Source organism: Betta splendens, chromosome 3 (assembly GCF_900634795.4).
Source record: "Betta splendens chromosome 3, fBetSpl5.4, whole genome shotgun sequence".
Lineage (NCBI taxonomy): Eukaryota > Metazoa > Chordata > Actinopteri > Anabantiformes > Osphronemidae > Betta > Betta splendens.
Window position 1 is genome coordinate 1,825,473 of NC_040883.2, and position 18,021 is coordinate 1,843,493.

General features: G+C 43.6%; 1 protein-coding gene across 1 annotated transcript in view; it reads left to right on the forward strand.

The window, feature by feature from the left end:
• The window catches only part of ddb1 (damage-specific DNA binding protein 1), a 25,968-nt gene extending 9,810 nt beyond the window's left edge, over positions 1–16,158 (forward strand). Inside the window, exons 11-27 of the mRNA XM_029144664.3 lie at positions 343–418; positions 499–607; positions 2,003–2,181; positions 3,321–3,484; positions 4,533–4,640; positions 5,528–5,735; positions 5,836–5,931; positions 6,245–6,356; positions 7,040–7,163; positions 8,111–8,275; positions 8,527–8,621; positions 10,335–10,505; positions 11,641–11,750; positions 12,338–12,507; positions 14,153–14,255; positions 14,710–14,833; positions 15,594–16,158. Of these exons, the coding sequence (XP_029000497.1) occupies positions 343–418; positions 499–607; positions 2,003–2,181; positions 3,321–3,484; positions 4,533–4,640; positions 5,528–5,735; positions 5,836–5,931; positions 6,245–6,356; positions 7,040–7,163; positions 8,111–8,275; positions 8,527–8,621; positions 10,335–10,505; positions 11,641–11,750; positions 12,338–12,507; positions 14,153–14,255; positions 14,710–14,833; positions 15,594–15,677 (2,198 nt within the window). The 3' untranslated portion in view covers positions 15,678–16,158. The remainder of the gene's footprint in view (positions 1–342; positions 419–498; positions 608–2,002; positions 2,182–3,320; positions 3,485–4,532; positions 4,641–5,527; positions 5,736–5,835; positions 5,932–6,244; positions 6,357–7,039; positions 7,164–8,110; positions 8,276–8,526; positions 8,622–10,334; positions 10,506–11,640; positions 11,751–12,337; positions 12,508–14,152; positions 14,256–14,709; positions 14,834–15,593) is intronic.
• The last annotated feature ends 1,863 nt before the right edge of the window (positions 16,159–18,021 follow it).

Consider the following 18,021-nt stretch of genomic DNA (forward strand, 5'->3'; position numbering starts at 1 on the left):
TTGAAGAATTTCATCAGGATTTAATGATGTCAGAGACCTCTTAATCCTGGAAACTTAGGTTTTTCTCCCTCGACTCTTCTCTGATGCTTAAATGAGACACATGGGCCAGTTAACGTCTGTTTGCACTTGTTATGCTTCAGCTGTTATTGACCATCACTGCCCTAAAAGCCTCAGCTGCTGCCTTCTGCCCCTGGCCTCTTGATTAGAGGCATTTATTCACTTAGCCAATCAATGAGTCACTGAGAGGGATCTGCAACCTGTACATTTTAATTTCCCTGCAGGATGATGCAAAAATTGATGTTTCTCTCTAACCCTCATATTTTTGTCCCAATTGTCTTGAAGGTTTGTGGCCGCTCCGCTCGGAGGCAGGCAGGGAGACGGATGATATGCTGGTGCTCTCCTTTGTGGGTCAAACACGGTGAGTTGTCCGTGCAAAAATGCCAGAGATCTTTAGAGTTGGTTGTTTGTGTTGTTGCGTTACGAGATTATTCCCCCCAGAGTGCTGATGCTGAGCGGCGAGGAGGTGGAGGAGACTGAGCTTCCAGGCTTCGTAGACAACCAGCAAACCTTTTACTGTGGGAACGTGGCGCACCAACAACTCATTCAGGTTCGTACATGCATGCAGACGTTTGTTGATTGTTCACAAGATCAGGCTGTCGTTCGTTCATTTATTCACTTGAAAATCGCAATATTTTTAGATTCTACCTTTTAAAGCAGGACATCAGTGAGATTTTGTATTGTTCATATTTCTTGAAGATGCTACTACTACATTACGTTGTAGATATTAAGAATAGCAAACAAAGAGACATAACCCATTTTCTGTCATAGACAATATGCATGTATTTTATAGATTTTTATTATTTTAATTAAGCAAAAACAACATTTAAAGTGTGCACAGTAATATTTCTGACGGTAATGGAGACTCCAGTGGCTTCAGAATCGCCCAGAGCTCTACAGTGAAAACGAATGTCTGACTCTGCAGCTCTTTACAGCTTTCAGCACTGTTTTGGCTAATTATTTTTTGCCTCCGTCCGCTCAGCTTTTGAGATTTGCGGCTTTAATTAACCTCACGACAAAACTTTGGGCGGCGTCTTTGAGTAAACAAGCAAAGGCAAACCACAAAAACGTGAGGATCTAAAAAAGCGTCAGCTAAAAATGTTGCAAACAACAAACAAAGCATTTTTTAAAAAACTGAATATTCAAAATATTCTTTTGAGGGGGTTAGAGAACAAGCCAGAGTAAAAGGGCCACTAAATATTCTTCATGAACACAACAGTGAAGTTAATCGGTTCTAGTCAGAGGTGGGTCGGTTCCTTCAGTTAGTCTCAGTCCGTTGGTCTTTTCTGCTTTAACCCTAAATGTTAACAAACATCCAAGGAGCTGTTAAAGAGCCTTTCTTAAATATGTGCTTTAGCCCCATGTGTCGTCAGTCTGCTGCAGTACCTAATGAGACATTTACTGCTCTGTTTGCTTTGCCTTGTCTCACGTTCTGGACAGCACCTTAAATTACATTATTGAATTTGTAATATTTAATTTCATTTCCTTAACCTGAGGGGCTTTTAACACACACTTACAAACCCCTTCTATACATGCACCACAAATTAAATTAACTTTTCTAATGGCCTTGTAAAACATTTCTTTAATTTTTCACAGAAGTTTTTTTGATGATGAACTGAATATTTTATGTACAGCCAATAATGTGTTTTTTTTTTTTTTACCAAGCTATGCTTTCCACTTATATCTGCACAATTTATGCTTAGTAGAGAGAAGATTAATGAATTTCAATTTAAAATCACTACATCTATTATAAAACACCTTATTGTTATTAACAGTAATGTTCTATTGGGATTTATATTTTTAAAACAATGTGCGTCAGTAGTGGTGACAAACAGCTGCATAGTTGATCTAGGTTTGTAATTTATTGAAAGCCACACCATAAGTAAATAAAATCATAAATAAAACTCAAATGAAATAATCATGTTTTTTTGTGTTCCCACTGTAGATCACATCAGGTTCTGTGCGCCTGGTGCTCCAGGACAGCAAGGCGTTAGTGAGCGAGTGGAAGGAGCCGCAGGGCCGGAACATCAGCGTGGCTGCGTGCAACCACACTCAGGTGGTTCTGGCTGTGGGACGGTCCCTCTACTACCTGCAGATATTGGCTGGCCAGCTTAAACAGATCAGGTAATACACACACACACACACACACACACACACACACACACACACACACACACACACACAGAGTCTTGGTTCTCCAGTTGTATGAAAGCTCCTCAAACAATAACTCAGCTTTAGATTCTTCTCTCCTGATTTATGTTAGGGTTTGAGATCATTCCATTCTATACAACTCTGCAGTAAAGCCGCAGTTTTGCTGTTTCTTTGCTGATTGACGCCCCGTGGAATTGCTGGTACAATAAAAAAGGCTGTTTTTAACTGTATTGTTTAAAAAAAGAGGATACAGAAACCATGGCTGAAAGTGGTGACCATATCTGTGTTCGCTTGCAGCCTTGTCAGAACGAAAATGATAGAACATCATGAATAATTGATGAGTCTTCATTGTTTAATTCGCTATTGTTATTTGTCAGTGTTATAGAAAACCAGGCTGTTTAGACTGAGTTGAAGAAAATAGCGATTTCTTTTTTTTTTGTCTAGTGGATTTAACACCAAACAAATCAAGACGTTCACCACATTGATATGAAAGACTTTATAATTTGAAACGTATACATTTGTGTGGTTTACTTCTGGCTTTGTATGGAGACATAAATAGCATGACTGTGTCATTATAAAGTGATAATGGGCAAAATGGGAGACTTGTTCTGGTTGCCTCCTCTTTTGATGTGTTAAGAACAATAGCCTCAAGACCGAGCAGAGTTTCACTGACCTCGTGATGGATGCAGCCATTTGCCCACAAGTTGCTCTTAACGCCTATTAGTCCTGCTTGTGGGGAACAGGCACTGGAGAAATTACTAATCAGCTCCTAATCATTTTAGCATTTCTCAAGCAGAGCTGTTGTTGGAGAAGGAAGCTCACACATAGCTCTAACAGAGAAAGGTAAAATCTAATTATCTAAAAGTCCAGCAGTGCCAACAGATCTTTGAGGCAAAAATTGGAAATTAATCTTTGTCTGGCAGCCGCAGACGGTGTGAATTCTCAGCTGAACGGACTCTATAGCGTTTCTGCTTTTGAGTGTCGTCTGAGAATGAAGTCATTGGCAGGTTCTTCTCTGTGTAACTACAACATTAGTGATTTTGTTGACATAATTATTACACACTCCAGCGTATGCGGAGCAGCTCACTCCTGTGTCTCACATCCTCCCTTAGCACCACGGAGATGGAGCACGAGGTGGCCTGCCTGGACATCACACCTCTGGGGGAGGGTGGCGGAGAGTCGCAGCTCTGCGCCGTGGGACTGTGGACCGACATCTCTGCACGCGTGCTCAAACTGCCCTGCTTCACAGCCATGCACAAGGAGATGCTGGGGGGAGGTGAGAGAGTCGGGGGGCAGAGTGACGGAGGGCTGAGACTGATGAGTTGGATCAGATAATGTCAATTTAAGTGGACTTGTTAGCAGCTTTCATTAATTATATAATCAGTTTCAAAGATTTCCATTAATAACTATAAATTGCGCCTCAGACGGAGTACCTACTTTATAGTACAGTACTTTAGCATGAACTCAAGTGCATTTAGTCCACCATTTAGGCACTTGAAAATATTTAAATGTTAAATTATTCAAGAGAGGAGCTGACTACTTTTTTTGGCTAAACTTATGAAAAAGTCAGCAGCCGCTGGAGACGAGGTTTCGTAACGTGGAGCTGGCGCCGGCAGGACTCGTTGCTTCCAATTAGAATGCTTCATCCATGAAGGACGTCCCCACGCTGCTCCACCGCGTCACACTCCATTTTCCAAAGCCACTTTGATTGACAGCTGCTCGATGCTGGCGCCGTCTTCTTCACTGGCCTCCTAACAAGAACAGCTTGATTACAGACTCCTGTTTAAAGGGGCATAGGCGCCTTCAGATTAAAAGCTGGTGGAGAACGGGAAGCCGACTTTCTGTTCATGTGCTCCAGTTCGCTGCACTTGAAAACTGCAATGAGCTAAATTTCACGCTGTTGTCTTATAGCTAAACTTTAATTTTCTAACAACATTTTATTTTTAGATGATCATTTTTGTGTGTTTTTGAGACATCTGCTCTGCTGCATCTCTACCTTTTTACCCACTTACTTGAGGAAATGATTTCTTTAAATGGAACATGGAACCTTTGAAATAGCCATAGGTTTACACTTAATCACAGCCGGTGTTTTGATGTAATTGGAGACTATGTTTGGCAAATGGAGACATTCTTTTAATTCTCCCTGCAGCGATTCAGGAGTTTGTTGTTTCTTTCAGAAAGTTACCTTTCGGTCTGGCCGACAACGTTTTATTGATTTTCCTGACAGATGCATTTTTGCAGACATTTGTCACTCTTGTGTTCATGTGTGAACCTGCAAGTCCAGAGTGCACAGAAATAAATCATTCATCTGTGTGTGTCCTCAGAGATCATCCCTCGCTCCATCCTAATGACCACCTTCGAAGGCAGCTACTACCTGCTGTGTGCCCTGGGAGACGGAGCGCTCTTTTACTTTGGTCTGGACCTGCAGACCGGTAAGCACTTCACACCACAGTCACTACGGAGCTTCTTGGATCTCTGACGAATGCAGGCCTCCAGGCAGGACCGCTGTCTGACGACGTTTTCATATTTAGAATACTATTTCATGCAGAGTTGCATAACCTCCAGCTCTTTCTGTATTTGGATGTAATGGAAGAACAACTTTGTAGCCTGAAGAATCTCATGTTCCAAGTTTTACTGAAAACCTCTTCTTTGACTAGAGCTAGATGTGTTGTGATTCCATGTGGAACACACCCAGGTGATGTGATTCTTTTGTGTAACTTGTCTAATGTTGTTTTTTTAGTATTTTATTTTGTTGGCCATAAACCAAACATGTGTAACACAAGGAAAGCAGCAGGTCTGAAGTCTGGGGTTGCTCCTGCACCTTTAAATTGTTAATTGATTAAAAAAAGCTGCAGATTAATTTTCTTTCTATCCACTGATCATTTAATTAACTAATCATCAACCCAGTGACCTGGCAGGCAGTGATCAGAAATCTGGATAATGTTATAATTATGTACATAGGGATATGAATCTAATCAGGTTACTCCATGTAAACATCTTGTTCGGGATTTAATCAAAACAGGATGAGACTCTCACCCGAGGTATTACTGTGCATATAAATGTACTCATTAATTCTGCGCTGGATGATCAGCCCATAGTCAAAGACTGTGAGCAGTGGTCATAAGAGACAAAATATGACCACACCATAAAATCCTCTGTATGGTTAACACATACTGTAGTTCCACTGTTAGCTGTACATAAGAGAAGCGTCACTGGCTGTAACCAGGGTGGAGGTTCTCCTAGTGGCCCAAGGTCACTGATCTAAGTGTGTACAAGCTTCTAATTAAGAGCTGCTTCCAACATGTTGTTCCTCCTGCAGGCGCCCTGAGTGAGCGTAAGAAGGTGACCCTGGGCACCCAGCCCACCGTGCTGAGGACCTTCAGGTCTCTGTCCACCTCCAACGTCTTCGCCTGCTCCGACCGACCTACTGTCATCTACTCCTCAAACCACAAGCTGGTTTTCTCCAACGTCAACCTGAAGGAGGTCAATTACATGTGCCCGCTCAACTCTGAGGGCTATCCTGACAGGTCAGATGCAGAGATGGCTTGTGGGCTGTGTTTGCAGACGTTGGATGTGTCGCCTGCTGTTTTTCTTGCTCTTATTGAATCTGCGTCTCTATTGTTACAGTCTGGCTCTGGCCAACAACAGCACGCTGACCATCGGTACCATTGACGAGATTCAGAAACTCCACATTCGCACTGTTCCACTCTACGAGTCTCCCAGGTGTGTCCCCCGTTAAATACCTTCCCCGTCGTATGTATGACTGTTTTCATGTTTGATCTGTTGCTTCCTACTGTTGGTTTTAAAATGCAGTGAATAATGGTTTCTTCCCTCTGTTTGAGCTCTAACGTTCAGGCGACAGCTTTGACTCTGTTCTTAAATAAGTCATTAAGCGCCTGACTGTTGTCACCCAGTCGCAGAGCAGACTGCAGCCTCTCGGGGCACCTTGTTTGCTGTCTTCATGTTTACCGCTGTCTTCCTGTCCCCGTTTTCTGCTCCTCACATCTCTGTCCCTGTGTTCACCTCACCTCACCAGGCGCATCTGTTACCAGGAGGTTTCCCAGTGTTTTGGGGTTCTGTCCAGCCGGGTTGAGATTCAGGATGTGAGTGGTACCACATCTGCCGTTCGTCCCAGTGCCAGCACGCAGGTACCTGCTCATGAGTATTTCTTGTGCTACATGAAACGACATTGGGCTGTGGTTGTTCAGATAATCTGCGTCAAAAACTTCATTACTGGCATAATTCAAGACTCTTGGGCTTCGATAGTTTTAAAATCAAAGGGTAATATTTAAAATCTTGTTTCAGTGCTGCTCTGTGTGCACATAGTTTATTAAAGGGTTCAATGATAGAGAGGCGGTTTTTAAAGTGTTGTACTTATTCAAGCTAAAATTATCTGTTGTGAGAGAAAGTTTAAATCAAGTTCAAATGACAATGAAGTTAATGACTGATTGATTGTTTAATTTGTCAGGGAATGAGAACTGTGGTTTCAGCTGCCAGGAAAGAGTAATAACCCATCATTTAAACATATTCTCTCTTTGAGAACAAATAATCAAACGTCTTATCAGCCAGATTTGGTCCCAGCACATTTTGTTGCTACTCATTTTAGCTCTCTACCCTCAAAGGCTTAAGTTTGTACTCTGTTTTGTGTTTTTGTGAGCAACTTTGTGAAAGCAAAACAATGCTTTAAAATCAGGCGTTCACCTGTTTGTAAATGCTGCACATCTGCCGCTGCAGATGGTGCCCATCGGGCTGTTCAGCTCATTGGAGTAGTTTTTCACCCTTTATTAGGTTTGTCTCCATTTTTACATCTCATAAATCCACATCTTTCCAGGCTCTCTCAAACAGTGTGAGCTCCAGCAAGCTCTTCCCCAGCAGCACCTCTCCCCACGAGACCTCCTTTGGTGAGGAGGTGGAGGTTCACAGCCTTCTAGTTGTGGATCAGCACACCTTTGAGGGTAGGAAAGTCAAATATACATTTCCATTTGATCTCTAAGAGCCCATATTTTCATCTGGAGCTTCTGATAGTAGAATAATATCCTCATCTGGGAAAATAACCAGGTCAGTGTGAATGGGTGTTATCACAGCGTGGTCCCACACATTCAGTTACTGGTTCTACCATCGTCACTATCCGTCACTTATTCTCATGTATATTTCAGGTTTGTTCTTAAACAAGGTTTTGTGCTTAATAATTTAAATACTAGCCAATATGTAAAACACACTCAATTACTAAATTATTGATCAGGTTGGACTTCAGTTCAGATAATCTGCTTGAAGCCTGCTGGATGTAACAGGATTTGGCTCCTTTCGGTTTTGAATTGCAGATTTTGCTGCACCAAGCCTTTCTTTTAAACGCAAGGTTTTACTACCGCTGCATAAATTTGTGTATGTTATACATGAATATGTAAATAAAGGCTGGTTCAGCTCGTCGTGTCTACAGCGAGTTTCTCAGCATTGCAGCACATAACAGCTCCATGTAGATCATTTAGAGAACCTAATCAGTCACACGTGAGACGTTGTGACCAGTGGATCTCCTGTATCTTCATTAACCACAACCCTCTTGGTTATTGTTCAAACCTGTTCTTGTCCTTGTTATATAAACAGAGTGTATATTCAGACTGAACCGTTTCTCCTGCTGCTGCTGCTGCTGCTGCAACACTTGAATCTGCAGTTTTTATTATGCCAGCACAGAACACTTGGGAATACCTTATATTGTGCATATAAGTAACCTTTATAACTTAAGTTTACTGCCTCGGTCTAAGAATTAACACATGGACACAGATTGTGCTTGAACGTAGAATTGTAGTAATGATGTTTCCAGAACTTTAACCAGAAATGTGTCCTTTTAGAATCTTCTTCACTGTAACTCTGTTTCCTAAGTGCTTGTATTTGATATCGTTGTCAGTGCTCCATGCCCATCAGTTCCTCCCAAGTGAGTACGCCCTCAGCATGGTGTCATGTCGTCTGGGAAAGGACCCGTCAGTATATTTTATTGTCGGCACTGCCATGGTTTACCCAGAGGAGGCTGAACCCAAGCAGGGACGCATCATTGTCTTCCACTACACTGACGGTCAGTAGTAACTCAGATGCTCTGTCCTTTTCCTTAACCTGCCTCATTTTTGTCTTTTTTACTCACCCTGTGTTTTTTCACTCATCATTTCCTTTTTCTCATCTTCTCGTTCTATCCTTATCATCACGCTGGATGTTTCACACACTTTAACTTTTTCTCGCTTCTCTCTCAAAGGTGTTGCTAACCTCACTTAAGTGTTGTCGGAGTGTTGGTTGGCATCAGAATGTTAACTGAACAGTGGTTTGTTGCAGGGAAGCTGCAGACTGTGGCTGAGAAGGAGGTGAAGGGTGCAGTCTATTCTATGGTGGAGTTCAATGGAAAACTTCTGGCCAGCATCAACAGCACAGTAAGTGGTGCTTGATTAGCTTGGACTAATGAAGCATTAGATACCACGTTGATGTAAGAATGTTCAAGGAAAAGATTTTTTGTAACTGGTTGTATTGGTTCAAAATGTTATGTTTAGTAGGAAAGGGAAGTTCTATCTCCAAATAGATTAGATCCGTGGTCTGTGTGAAATGGTTTCACAGTATAATTTGAAAGGTTCCCCACTGTCCTACATAAAGCCCTGCTCATCCACCCTGAACTGTAGATTAAAAGGATTGAAAGCTTGAAGTGGCAGCTTTATCTTTAGATATCAATGGTCTTGGTTACAGTTTCACTGAAAATCACCATTCAAGACTAACACTCACTTTCTGCTGCTTTTCAATCATAAAATGTTAATCATTAATCGTACATGTAATCGCTGTTAGTGACATTTCTGGCTGCAGCTACAGTGGTTTAATCAGCAAAAATATTTAATATGTTCAGCACCAGTCACAAACTTTGTTTTAGCCTCTGTGACTCAAACAAAGCAAAGAGCAAAGGTTTCCTTCCTAATTCATTATTAGGCATCACAGCTGAATGTATATGGGTATTAATATGTGACTGGCTGAGGGGATCCGACTTTGGCTGTCGGACTTTGGCTCAGAATTTGTCCAGATCCTACAACCAGACAGCATCAGATAATTATGATTATCTTAATGGCTTGATGTTTGTTTGAATTAAGGAGGCAGCACAAACTGAAATTCAAGCCAATATTAAAACGTGTCTGCTCTGAGTTAAAGGAAATCGGCTCCAGCAGATGTAACACTACCAGGTTTCATCTGGATAGAATTGGAAAAAGAGGTTTTACAGCATCTGAGTTGGGTTGGAGTCTGGTCTCCTGCCATAGTCCAAAGCATCGCTCCTGAAGTGTTATTGTGCTGTAGTGGCCTGTCAGGACTCATTATACACCTCTAAGCCAACACAGCGAAGGTTGTGACAGTTTCTTTTGCTGCAGCAGGCTGGAAACCTGTTTCCTTAACTACAACCTTCAATTTCTGTGAACTCTACAGAAATCCTGTATGAACAAGAAAAGCAATAACTGTAAAATATTAATGGGGTCGAACAGCAGCATTAAGAAAAAGCAGCGCTCCAAATCAGAAGTATGCATTTTTCCCTTTCTTGTAGTCGATGAGGATAAAGTTTCCTGCTGGGAAACGGTGCAGGAATAGTCTGGATCAGGTTGGATACAGTCAATCAATTTAAGATGCTGCTTTGTTTAAGCATATAAAAAAACAATAGCAGTGTATTATTTATCTAGTTGGTTAGGATTTTTAACCCACAGTCTTTCACAAAAGATTTAAAATGGAGAAAGCATGAATCAAACAACAGTAGAAACATGATGTAAACATGGAATCTGGGAAAGGCGGCACCAGTGAAAGCTGCTCATCATCTGAGCTTTAGTAGCTCTGAATCCTTGTCACACAAGTTCTCGGTGTCGCGAGGTGAAAAGCAGTTGGATCCAGAGACGCACCTCCAGCTCTCATCACTCACTGAGCCAAAGAGCCTTTATTAAAGCCAGTAACCACGGCGTGATGCGAGAGCGTAATTAGCCGCTAACTGTTGGTGTAATGTGGCGGCTGATAATTCGGATTGTTAATCGACTCTTCAGGGTGGCAGCGAAACGTCTGTTCATCACACTCTCCTGCAGCTAATGGCTGTTCAGCTCGTGTGTAACTCGCCTTCCTGTTTGCTTCAGGTCCGTTTGTACGAGTGGACGGCTGAGAAGGAGCTGAGGACGGAGTGTAACCACTACAACAACATCATGGCTCTTTACCTGAAGACTAAAGGAGACTTCATCCTGGTGGGAGACCTGATGAGATCTGTCCTGCTGCTGGCGTACAAACCCATGGAGGGAAACTTTGAAGAGGTGATGTGTCACAATCAGCTGCATTTGAGGAGTGTGTGTTTAGTTTTCCTACCGGTTTTGACTCCTGGCTGCTGTTTTCTTCTCTGCTCGTCGTAGCAGACACATTTCTAGCAGCCTTTTGATGAGCTGGTATCGATTTGAGGAATACAAATGAAGAGCTGTGCCAACCGGTCACACACAGCAGCGTTGTGCTCCATGTAATAATTGTGGGAGACAAAAGTGGCTTGAATTCATTTTATAAACACAACTAGAGCTTGAAAGGAATCTGTGATGATTGAAAGTCTCACCGGTTTGTGTTGGTCCTCATCTGCGCTACCTGTCGCTGCCCTCAGTTACCACAGCTGTGTCTAAACCACGTGTTGAGTACAACTTTAAAATAAGAAAACTTCTGTTGCACTCGAGAAGACGTGTGAGTCACAGAATTAAAATACATTCATCTAGAGGCCAAAACCAAAAGTGTTAACGTGTCTGTAATGTTAAACATCAGTTTCTAATTTGATGCCAAGGTTTTGATGAGGAGTTTGGAGCCACTGTCACATCTGCACCGCAAACAACTCAGCTGATTTCAGTTCAGCTCAGGATGAAGAGCCAACGTGGGAAAACATGCGGCTCTGACGTTCATTCCTGAGCTCGTCCTCGCTTGCTAATTTATGCAGCCTAATGCACAGTTGGAGGTTTACGTGATAAAACCACGTCATACCTGTGTGTCTGCGTCAAAATGTGGTGTTTTTACACTTGGGTTCACTTGTTAATCAGGGAAGTTCACTGGGACTCGTTGGCAGGCTTCTGAGTTACTTCATCGACTGGATCCACTTCAATAAGTAACGAAAAGGAACAGAACAACAAATGAAACCAGCCTCTTTTTCTGTGTTGTGGATGGATTGATCGTTTTCAGGTCAATACATCATACATCACGTCCTGTAAACTTCACCTCCGATCACGAGGCTCAGACGGTTGGTTCAGTTAAGCTGCGTGGATGAAGTAGATGCTAGTTTAGTAGCCTGTCTTTGTCCGTAAACATGTGTCCGGGCGTCCGCCTGCTTTGCTCATAGATAATGCAATATTTACTGAGACGATCCGTCTGATCCAACGTTCCTCCCTGTTGTTTCCTCACACGCCTCATGTCTCTGGTCAGATTGCTCGAGACTTCAACCCTAACTGGATGAGTGCGGTGGAGATCCTGGATGACGACAACTTCCTGGGAGCCGAGAACGCCTTCAACCTCTTCGTGTGTCAGAAGGACAGGTGAGGAGCTGCTCCCTGTGATCGCTGCTCACGCTGCCTCCGTCGCTCTCTAAACCTCCTCCATTAGCTTTTTACTGAGCATCAGCATCGTGTCACTCGGCGGCTGCTCTTTCCACAGCGAGGCCTCTCATACTTTTAGATACACGCGCTGTCAGTGTGTTTGTTTTAGATATTATGAGTCATTCTGCCACTGAGCTCTTAGCGGCTCGCCTGTATTTTTTTACTTCAGTCATTTTCTGTTAGACGAGTTGATTTCAGGAAAAGGAAGACAGATGTGTTGAGAAAGCGAGTGTGTTCCATTAATGCCGCTACGTATTATCCCTCTAATACATCAGGTCAGACCACTCAGCGCTGGTGACCTTTATTTTTGTATCACATCTCCTGTTGCTCTCTCCGCTGTTCGTCACTCTTTCATCCATTACCTCTCCATCATTCTCTGACCTTTTCTGGCGCTTCTGTTATTTCTGCCCCTCTTGTTTGTCTTTGGCTTAATCGATCACTCTTGCCACCGTCACTTTCTCACTTGGCTTTGACACCTTTTTATCACTTTTCATTTACTCGTCTCTCCTGTCTCTGCCGCCCGTCAGCGCGGCCACGACGGATGAGGAGCGGCAGCACCTGCAGGAGGTGGGGGTCTTCCACCTCGGGGAGTTTGTCAACGTCTTCTGCCACGGCTCGCTGGTGCTGCAGAACCTGGGTGAAAGCTCCACGCCCACGCAGGGCTCCGTGCTGTTCGGCACCGTGAACGGGATGATTGGTGGGTGTGAGCGCAACGCAGACATTCTCACACGCAGCCACGTTGGATTATTCCACGTCCACTTAGACGCCTGCCTCCATCTGGACTCATGAACAGTTTTAGTTTTATGTTTGATAGAAAGCAGTTTGGTTACGCTACCAGAGAGTCCCCAGTGAACAAACGTTAACGCAGTATCCAACGCCCATAAACCAGAGGTCAGGTTTTCATTGAAGCACTGGGACAAATCACCTGTCAGGAGCAGATCTCACACCAGTTTCTCTGCACATTTCTGTCAAACACATTTAATCCAAACAAATATTTCAGTCAGAGGGAGAAGAAAAGAGGACAAATCACAGCTTCATGCATCATTACTTAGATTTAAACTAGTAACAACTGGCAGTAATGATGAAATAGATGAAAACAGTGTTCTCCCTCTGCACCAGCAGTGACCACACCATTTCATTCTTTATAAAGTCTGCTGAAAGATTAACAGGAAATAAGAACCTCGACTGGAGACACGCCGGTCATCCCAGCTGTGCTGAAGTTCTCAATCGGCTGTTTATTAGAAACTGACCACACAGTTACACAAACCAAGCAGGAAACGATCTGTAGTTAATGTGTTTGGTGACATCCAGATATTAAAGAATGATACATGGACATGTTATGTAAAAGAAGAGATTCAATTACTTTTTGGAAAACTTGACAATAAGCTAAAAAGAAACCTCCATTTTATTTAAATGACATTTTGTGGTGATGCACAGATCAGGTCAAGCTTTTGAACAAACCCAGCTGTGATTCAGGCAAGGTGAGGAGAACCTGGAGGTGATTCAGAGCAGGGCACAGAGAAGGATGAGTACAAACAAGTTGTCAGCAAAAGCTCCCTCCAGAGAGAGAGACCTGAGAGTGGCCGTGATCCAAAGTGTACGGCCAGAACTCTAGAGTACGGTCCTTGAGTGGCCCAAACTTTAATCCCATTAAACATCTCTGGAGAGAGCTGAAGATGACAGCTCACAGACACTTCACATCCAGCCTGATGGAGCTGGAGAGGATCTGTCACACAGAGTGGGACAAACTGTCTAAACCCAGGTGTGAGAAGCTCGGAGAGTTTTACCCAGGAGCAGTTAGAGCCGTCATCACTGAGAGGAGCTTCTAGGTTGAAGTATTAAATTAGGGTCCAGAATATTTAGACACAAATAGAATCAGACATTTTTACTGTAGTTTTAATGTGTAAGCACCAATATCATATTTGTGACAATTTATAGATGAACCAATTGAAACCATTAATTGAATTCCTAGCACTAATATCATCAAACTGCCGTTTCCCCAGTTCTCACCACTTCACATCCAGGCAGATGAGCTCTGCATTACAAATCAGCGGTGTTTTGTCTACTGTCACTTCAACTGCAGATTATTTCCCTATTATTTCCCCAGAGCAGCAGAAGAATGTGCTCACTGTCACATGGAGGATCGCAGGCTGCAGGATTCAGAGTAGAACAAAATATTTTACATTGAACTATTAAAATCATGCATTTTACTCTCCGCATAGTCCCATTTACTATTCATTATGCAGCTTTTCTGAAGGTGATGGCAGCTTTGGTCAGAGCGGGTTTCCTCGTCACCCATTGAGCGGTTCTGTTGTCTAACGAGGAGTGTGGCTGTGTTTCAGGCCTGGTCACGTCCCTGTCGGAGGGCTGGTACAGCCTCCTCCTGGACCTGCAGAACCGTCTCAACAAGGTCATCAAGAGCGTGGGCAAGATCGAGCACAGCTTATATCCTTCACTCAATGCTCCAGCGTGTGTTTATAGAACTGCAAATATGAATCTGTAAATCCATTCAGCGCTCGTCAGGTAATTAGCAGCAATGAGTAATTAACAGATTAGAAAAGTTGGAGTCAGGATCTTTGATGTAACTTTATAAAGTATGCCAGGCTCCAGACATATTAGACAAAACTATGAATTCCATTGTCAAGAAAATAACACGATATTCTGCAAAGAAGGTAACAGTGTATTGTAGATTATTGGTAAAACGCACTAGTACAACATGGGATGATGAATGAAGATCCTCTGTAACAACACACTAATTATTGCTATGTTTGCAAAAGTCCAAAAGAGATCTTATGAAGGCCTAATAGAAAGTTCTGGGCTGAGCCTGGGACAGAATGCAGGATAGTGGAGCTGTAGTAGAACGGCGTCCTTGTGTTGAACGTCCTTGACTCTGCAGCACCTGGAGGTCCTTCCACACCGAGCGTAAGACGGAGCAGGCCACAGGGTTCATCGACGGGGATCTCATCGAGAGCTTCCTGGATCTGGGCCGCGCCAAGATGCAGGAGGTCGTCAGCTCCCTTCAGGTAGAGAGGAACACACACACACACTCCTATTCATGTTGTTTGCCGTAACTATTTTTTTTCTATGTCTTAAAATATCCTCATGAAAGAAAGCTCATCTTTTGCTTAATGACTCGAAGCCAAGGACACACAAGCTGTTTGACACTAATGCATTAAACTTACTCAACGTCTCCTTTATTGCTGCTCTTTGCTATTAAAGTGAAATCATTTAGTTCAGTGTGAAGGAGACATAGCAGTCGTTACAGCACAGGTACGACAAACATCTGCTGGAGCAACAAACTAATGACTTCTGTCGTTTGTGTTTTGGCTTAAAGCAGAGTTGAACTTGCAGAGACCCTCTCCACAGCTTCATTAGTTTCTCCCGCGCTTTGTGTTTAGGAGCTATGAATAATTTTCATGGCAGAACAGGTGGCAACATCACTTTTGGCAGGTAGACAAATGGGCTCAGTGTCCATTAGCTCTTACTGTATTTTAGAAAACACACTTGGCTCCGAAACAAAGGCCGCTTCCTGTTTCCTGAAAAAAGTCCAAAAAACTAATGTTTGAAGCCAAAAAGCAGGAAGTTAAAACAATTCTGTCAAATACAAACAGCTTTTGCATCTGACAATGTGCACATTTGCATTAATTGTAGGGAAATGAGTTCTAGGCTGCGTTCTCCTCTGTACATGTATCAGTTTACTGGTGGAGCTAATGGACCACAGGCAGCACTGACTGGGCTCATCTCAATAATAGAGGCTCACAGTGAGGTGTTGTTCGATTTCAGATCGATGATGGCAGCGGCATGAAGCGTGAAGCCACAGTGGATGAGGTCATTAAGATTGTGGAGGAGCTGACGAGGATCCACTAACCTCAACCATCACGTGGCTCCCGCTGAGTCCAGACGATGAATGATGAGCAGAACGCGACGGAGGCGACGCTTTGGGTTCTGCAGATTTGTAAATAATTATAAATAAACGCGTGTGCATGTTCGTCCTTGACTCTTCATTGATTTGTTACCTGTGGAGACCCCGATGGTGCTGATCCGTGAGAGCAGCACGTTTCAGTTCCATCAGAGTCTCCGGGTGAAGTGCGTAGCAACCTGTTGGGACAATAAGAAGACCAAAGTGTTGTTGGTCTGAGTGTGTGTGAGCATGTGTGCAAACATTCTCCTCCTCAAATCCAGTCTTTGGGATATTTACGAGGTGCAGACAGGCTGACGGTCGTCTTCAGGCCCCAGCACGTGTCTGTTAAACCTGCTGTATGAGAAACAACGTGAGGATCAGTCATAGCTATTTTGTCTTTGTGATGTTTTCTTTGTTATTCTAATAAACTCTGCTTTAGTACTGTTACACATCTCTGGTTTTATTTGCTCTCCAGAGTTTGGTCACAGATGGTTTTCCAACAAACGGAGGAGTTTTAGAAAACTGCAAACTGCAGCGCTCTGACAATGATAGGTTCATTCATTCATGATCAAAGTTGAGTGTTTTATGTCTGAGGCGTCTCAGCTCTCTGTCACACGGACGGATGTGAGCTTGTTCCTTCAGCCGCTGCTCTGTCGTCGCCTGCAGCGTTTCCAGGCGTTTAGCGACCGTCTCATTCTGGGGCTCCGCTGATCTGAGCTCGTTGGATCCCAGAAACCAGCCTTTAAACAAGGAGCCTGCACGGTCGGCTCGTTGACCTTGCGTTCCAGATTCAAGCTGCATTTTGACTGGTTTACAGGTCGTTGAGCCTCTGCTCAAAGCCCACACACACCATTATGAATCCCAGCAAAAAATTAGGAGAAAGACGTCTCCATGGGTTTTGAGTCAGTGAATTAGCCTGTGTAGCACGTAGACGCAGGTTCTTTCGTCAGACCTGCTTGATTCGACTGTGTTGTTTTCTCATTAATTGCCTTCTCCTGCTTATTTCTTTTTATCCACAGTAAACCGCGTGGAATTGGAGCACGCTGCTCCAGTCGACTGGCGCCCACTCACTGACTGAGGCACTTAAACCTGCTTTCATGCAGCACCTTTGCTAATGTGAAGCCAAATGGTCACATTTGTGTCCATCCTGACACTTCTCACAGTCACGCTGGTCATTTGCATCCTCAGCTTCCTGATAAATGTATTCAAATGGTAAACAAAGCCTGTTAAACAAGCAAACATCATTCTGTTATTGAAATAGTTTGTTTTGTATCATGAATGGAGATTCAAAGAGTCCATTGATTGCGTCATTGATGATAGTTCACCTTCAGGTGACTCCCTTGTGTTGGTGTCGGTGTTCGTGCTGTGGTGAAGACAGAGCTGTGTACCTACAACCACATCCATGATTGATAAGAGCAGCCAGACGTAAAACAGGCACCGCCTATGTTCCAGGCCACTGTAAAAACATTCCATGTAATGAATGCGAGCGTCAGGTTTTAGTTTCATCTATCTGTATTCGACCTATCATAAGTTATCATAATTTTATTATATGCTATTATTAATAATTAAACCTCTCTTCATTCACTGCAGTGTCAATTTAATAACATTTAAAGCGCCAGCTGGAAACAACCTCAAGCCTTTAATATAATAAACCACAGAGGAGCTGGTACCCAACGGCCTGAAGCCTGACTGGATGCTGCAGCGCAGCTGGTGGATGCTAGTTCACCACGTGGACAGAAAGCGCGCTAATGCTGCTCTGCATCCGCTGGCTGTCAACAGAACACTGTCAGCTTTGCCTTTTCAACCCCGCATTGATTTTATGTCACGGCTGCGTTTCGTTGATTCCACTACGAGTGTTAAACTGAACGGAGGTGAAGAACTCGAGACACTTGTGTCATTAGTTCTGTCTGGGTTTGAACTGGGCCTATAATTAGTCGGCGGCGCGTTGCAGCAGACTGTAAATGCGCTCAGTCAATGAACAGGGCGATTTACAGGCCATAATTATCTGCATCCGGCCTCACGTGGTGCAGCGCTCACAGCTGGAAGCAGCTGATTCACGTCTGTTCTCTGGCTGCTCATGAATCATTAAAGAAAATGGGTGAGTGCAGTAGAAGTCTATTATACCACAGAGTGGAACTCCTAGCGCTGAGCCCAGCAGCTTCACGCGAGCAGGCGCGATGCTGCCGCATGCGATTTAATCTGGGATTGTTTGACGGTGGATCAGCGGCGAGTCCAAACAGACGCCGCGCTGGCTCTGCGCTGGCGGCGGAACTTTCTACAGCCCTTCATCCTGCTCCGGCTCCCGGCTAG